At 45.4% G+C, this 6,024-nt stretch overlaps 1 protein-coding gene across 1 annotated transcript; it reads right to left on the reverse strand.

Moving 5' to 3' along the window:
* Nucleotides 1-1,648: 1,648 nt before the first annotated feature.
* LOC127311614 (cysteine-rich receptor-like protein kinase 10) lies at nucleotides 1,649-4,783 on the reverse strand. The gene is made up of 6 exons (XM_071824296.1): nucleotides 3,805-4,783; nucleotides 3,467-3,651; nucleotides 3,171-3,381; nucleotides 2,425-2,662; nucleotides 2,177-2,327; nucleotides 1,649-2,052 (listed from the first exon to the last, which is right to left on the reverse strand). The coding sequence occupies exons 1-6, from the start codon at nucleotides 4,781-4,783 to the stop codon at nucleotides 1,750-1,752; spliced, it is 2,067 nt and encodes a 688-aa protein (XP_071680397.1). The 3' UTR covers nucleotides 1,649-1,749.
* Nucleotides 4,784-6,024: the final 1,241 nt, after the last annotated feature.

Genomic DNA, 6,024 nt, shown 5'->3' on the forward strand with positions numbered 1-6,024 from the left:
TGGATTTCGTCGGCCCACAGGCCGCGACGTAGGTCCGCCAGCGCTAGCCCCAGGAGAGGCAACAGCGCTACTTCCTGGTGGGGAAGTGCCAGCGCTGGTGGTGGCAAGCCGACCCTATCCTCTACAACACCGCCTCCCTGCCAGGGCCAGGGTGCCGGTGCTGCCGCCTCTCGGCGACGTCACCACCTTCGAGGCAGAGGTGTGTTGCCGCATCTAGCTCCTCCCGCCGGTCCTTCACCGCGATTGCGCTTATAAACTGCGTGATGCTGGCATGCCTTCTTCGCAGTGGATCAAGAGGCTCACCGCACGATGGCGGAAGTCGGGGACTTCCATCCCGACGAGGAGTACGGTGACCTCTCCAAGTCCACCAGTGACGATGACGATGACAACGACGACACTGACAACGAGGATGCCGATAACATGGACATTGTGCCTCTAGCGGTAAAGCTAGAGGATTTCGGGCCCGAGGGGTACAACGAGGAGGTGGCCACCGCACATGCCCTGGTCCTGTCGAAGGCGGAGGAGGATGCGCGCTGGAGGTGGGAGCGGGGGATGGACGACATCCTCCGGCTCAGCGCGCTGGTGGCGGGGCACTAGACGGAGCTTCCACCGCCTCGTCCATTTCTTTCTCAAGCGTCGCCGCAGACGGAGTGCCACAGCCAGATGATCCCTCTGCCAGTAGCAACAAGCGCCTCCGCCTTATCCAGTGTGGCCGCAGCAGGGGCCGCCGGTCTGGCAGCCACCGGCGCCACATTACACAGAGTACCCTTCCTGGGCACAATACACAAATGTTGTTTTTATGATTAAAACAAGTCAATACAATATTTGTTTATTTCGTTACTTTTATCTAAAGTGGTGTGCTGTATCGTTCATATATCAACATTATTTCACCCACTAACATCACAAATTTATTCAGGGTTGTTGGCTGGGGTTGGGAAGAAAGATAGAGCACAAATCCGAATGGGTGCAAGTGAAATATATGGAACATCCAGAATGATTATATTTTTAAGAATGCAAAAAAACTTGCATTATGTAGGTGATTCCCTTGGCTACTTACTATCCGCATGTGATCCTACCTACAAGCAACAGAGAAAAGTGAGAGGATTTGGATACAAAGTGCAACCGGCTAGAGATGGCTCCTCGAGATTTATACAGCCAGTTAAATTGGTGTTTTGATCACATACTAACATGTTGATGTAGTGTCACTTCATATTTTGTTCTTTCTTTAGATGGTTAGTTCATGTATCGATCTTGCGCGACCCATGATGTAAAACTTTTGTAGTACTCGAATCTTATAAGGTAATAAAAAGCTACATGCATCGATCGATTCAGAGGTTGTGACCATGGATCCATTTCGAAAAAAGCTAGTCCATTTCAATTGATCAAGACTTCTTCAACGATTCACATTATTTTCTTGGGATAAATATGCCTTGTACCCGATGTAGTTTTAGATTATTACAATATTTCTAAAACATTTTATAAGATAATAAATAAAGCTATTTAAATGTATACGATGCACCATACGAAATGTGCTGAAATAATATCAGTTAGAAAATGTAATAACTTGAATGTGTGGGCATAATTAAATCAATTCTGAATAAAATAAAGTTTGGGTAAAAATAGCTTATTCAATAGTATATATCTGAGGAAGCTTCTTAAAAACACCAGTGCATAATCACACAGTTGGAATACAACTTCAGCTTACAAATTATCTGATGCTATGAGCAGTAAGAAACAGACAGCACATCACTATCTCGAAACTATGTCAGATATAGTCAAACCATTAATACTGCTTGCTTCAAGAGCAGTGGACGCCTCTTCATTTACCACCCTTACATTGAAATATGCTGGCTGCTTTGGTTGGGCCAGCATCATACTCTCACCGCTTAGCATTGCAACAATCTCTGCCATTGATGGTCGATCTGCTGCATTCTCTTGTACACACAACAATGCTGTGTTTATGCACCTTATTATCTCTGCTGAGTGACCAGCTGGACCAATCGATACATCAATAATATCAATCCACCTTCCCTCTTCCCATAGTTCAAATGCCTGTGTGCAATATTGTGATACATCATATATTGGTGTTACTATACCTTCCATACTCTAAAATGATGTTGGTTGTATAAAAATATAATAATAATGTGCGTGCTAAAGTTTATTTATGTGAGCTCACATATCGTAGAAGATTGATGAAATTTCCAGATTGTTGGCTACCGGAGTTCTGTTTTCCACTAAGCATCTCAAGAATAACAACACCAAAGCTGAAGACGTCGGTTTTAACGGAGAATACACCCTCGGAAGCATACTCGGGAGCCATATAGCCACTAAAATAATACATGCATAATTCAAATGATTGTATATGGTTGAATTTTAATATGTAATATAAAGTTTTGGTGAGTCAATGGTTTCTATGGAACTTACTATGTACCAACAACTCTTCTTGTGTTTCCTTCGGTACTATTTGAGCTGCAAATTTTTGCTAGTCCAAAATCTGAAATTTTTGGATTCATTTCACTGTCCAAGAGAATATTGCTTGGCTTAAGATCACGATGTATGACACGTAACCGGGAGTACTTATGTAGGTAAAGAAGTCCATGTGATATTCCTTCAATTATTGCTTCAAGTTTGTTCCAGTGCAGCAAAGCTCTTTCATTTTGATCTGCACATAAATTGTATATTAATATAATAGGAGTAAGTGTAACCCTCTAGATTGCATATTCTTGAATATTTGGACCCTCGTTTTCAGGTACAAATTCATTGGGCAAGGTGTGAGGTGATGACCGGCGTTAAAAATAATTAGTACGAGGACGAGGAGTGCAACAATTGGATAAGATAAGTTTGGACATAATTTTTTATGCCTATATTTACACATTTTATCGCGCCACATCAACGAAACACGCCGGTCCTATCTAACAAAAATAAGAAAAATGCTAAAATCGGGTAAAACCATGTCTAAAGTATCCTGCATGGGATTTTTTGTCACAAAATCACAAGTCTCGGGTAAAAGGTAGAATTCACTCTAGAAGTAAAGACCTGGACAAATGATCAAACTTTGTACACCTCGGTTAACTAGGGAATGTATACTACATAGTCGTGGGTAAAATTTTGCTTGTCATGTTGCATCGACAATTAAAATTTAAACTAAATTAAGAAATGCATATGCATACCAAATATGAAGAAATCTAGGCTTTTGTTTGGCAAGTATTCATAGACCAATATCTTCTCCTCCTCTTGGGAGCAGCATCCCAATAGCCTAACCAAATTCATGTGTTGTAGTTTGGCCATAAGCTGGACCTCATTTTTGAACTCTATGAAACCTTGTCCTGAATGTGAGGCAAGTCTTTTAACCGCGATATCCAATCCTTCAGGAAGCTGGCCCTGGAAAATGTATATTCAGTAGTTAGCCTCTTCCAGGTCTGCAATCGACCTTGTAGATGGAAATCAAGAAGACATACTGTTTTACCTTGTAGACAGCGCCAAAGCCACCTTCTCCAAGTTTGTTTTCATCTGAAAAATAATTTGTGGCCTCTAGTAGCTGTTGAAAGTCAAACACCAAGAACTCTGTAATATTGTTCCCTTGCAAAGCTAGTTCTTCTCCCCCCTCACTAACCTGAGCAGGCCTTGATCCTCTAAATCTGGTCAGTTTACCTGAATAGTACTCAATTGACAGGAAGAGCCGGTGTAATATCTTTCAACTGAATCATGTTTCATAGTAGTCGTATAAGATCCACACTTGCTATTAACTGGAACTAGTTTTATCAATAGGAAGGTACATATTGCTTCAGAAACAAAGTTACATACCTATTATTCGACTTGTGAGCCAACGAGAGAAGCAGATGAAGCTGAGAAATCCTGCTGCCGCTAGAGAAAGTACAACTATAGGAATTGTCCACAGCTTGTTCATACGCCCTGATACATAACATATGAGAGCTCCATAGTATAGTGACTCACAGTGCCATAAGAAACATGGATGCACCAGAGCTGAGGCGGACTTACTCTTGTTCTTGGACGGAGTCGAATCCGGAGATGGTGCCGGTGCCGGTGCCTGCCCGAGGCGCAGCATAGGTGGACCATTGTAGAACGCATATGTCTCATACCTGAAATAACAATGTATGACATGGATCTGTCCTCCAATCCGCAGGGCCATGGTGGAGTTGACCTTGGCGAGGAGATGTCGTAGGCAAGCCAGACAGTCGCCCGCTGACATGTCCGGCGTGCACTGCGCCATAGAGCGCACTATGGGGAACGTCGAGCCGCCGTACGTGAGGCCGGTGGCGAACCGCCTCGGGGTCGCGCTGGCTGCCATCTCCACCGTCTCCACCAGCAGCTCTTTGACGAGGCCCGCCATGAGATGGGCGTCGCTTGTGAAGTTCATGATGTTCCACAGTTGGAGCTCTACCACGTCGTCGCCAGTAGCATTGTAGGACAGCCCGAGGATGTTGTCGGTGGAGTACGCGAGGTGACACTCGCCGTAGTATGCGCCAGGATAGGCGCACTGCTGAGGCGGTGGCGTCAGTTCCTGCAGTATGTTGAAACCGCATGCGATGCAATCCGCGCAGGTGGTACCGTTTACAACATCACCGCGGCAGAGCGCGAGCGCGTAGACGACCTCGGGGGCTTGGCCGAAGGTGGCGGTGGCGAAGCGTAGAGGCGAAGAGGAGGTGTTTTTTGGCAGCATGGCGGCCACAACCTTAAGGTTGTCACAGAATACGTCGGCGGCCGCCAGATGTTGCACTGTGATCAGTAGAGGGAGCAGTATGACGGCGCAGACAGTCGCCATATCGTAAGCTCGTACTGCTTCCTTATCCTTCTTCTCCGAGATGATCAACTCATTGCTCTATCAACCAAATATATATGGTTCACCATCGGTCAGAGCTCAGAATAGATAGTCAGAACAGTTAGTATAACATTTTTCAGTTTATTTCTAGCCCGATCAATAATTATGTTGCTTTTTGTAGTGCTTGCCAACAACACCTTAGAAACAATCAAGGCACCACTCACGTTATAAGGTTTGAACAATTCCCATCGAGCGATATGCTTGATGAGCAACCCAAACCAACAAAAGATTTGAACAATTCCCATGATCTCCACCGCCAAGAATATACACTTCGACATAGTACATGAATTGTAACAACGTGTTCATGAACACTAGCTTCGACATATATAACTCGCGCCTTGACTCAGGCCTACCCGAATTGTAAAGAAACTAAGCAGTCAGCACCACGGCCAGCTGAGACAAGAAATCGGCTACCATTGACAACACTTAACTTGGTAAAATATACTATGATTAGCACAAGAAGTGTTCGTCAAACTATTGTTGATACAATTTTGTGTGCATCATCATTTTGACATGTCGTGCCGGCTGCAAATTGAAAGTAACAACCAGTTAATATTTCACTTGTGAAATCACATCATTGCCCTTGCTAGGAACATGTTCGTTGGTGCATGGGACGTAAAGAGTGTGTCCATGCATGTGCACACAGGAACTCCTACAGTCCTACTCAAAGCGACAAACAGGGCCGCACGGTGATGACGGACCCGGAGGGGGTGGGTTTCCCGAATCCGTTCGGAAGAAATCAGGTGCATATGCAACAGGAGGAGAGGAGAATAAGGGAGGAGGAGATCTACATGTTGGAGAAGTGGCGCCCCAAGGTGTTGATTCTCCGGGCGAGCTTGGCATTACCGGCGGAGTGAGAGATGATAACGAAGCCAAGGGCGGGGTCCGTTGTACCGGTTCCTATATATTGTGATGCCGTCATCAGGGGTGGCGTGATGAGCTCGTATCACGGAGGAAATGGACCGCCACCGCAGGGAGGAAAGGAGGCAGGGAATCCCCTTCGATGGAGGTCGTTGCTAGCGATGACCTCTGGGGCATGCTTCTATTTGCGCTAGTAATTAACTAGGGTAGCCTCTGTGCCAGGATAGAATAGATACCGGAGCAATTACCTTCTCCCTTCGTGGAGGACGAGCCCGTCGACATTGACAAGATGATGGCGATGGTGGCGTGAGCGAGATGCGGCT

This window comes from Lolium perenne, chromosome 7 (genome assembly GCF_019359855.2).
Source record: "Lolium perenne isolate Kyuss_39 chromosome 7, Kyuss_2.0, whole genome shotgun sequence".
In the NCBI taxonomy this organism is placed as follows: domain Eukaryota; kingdom Viridiplantae; phylum Streptophyta; class Magnoliopsida; order Poales; family Poaceae; genus Lolium; species Lolium perenne.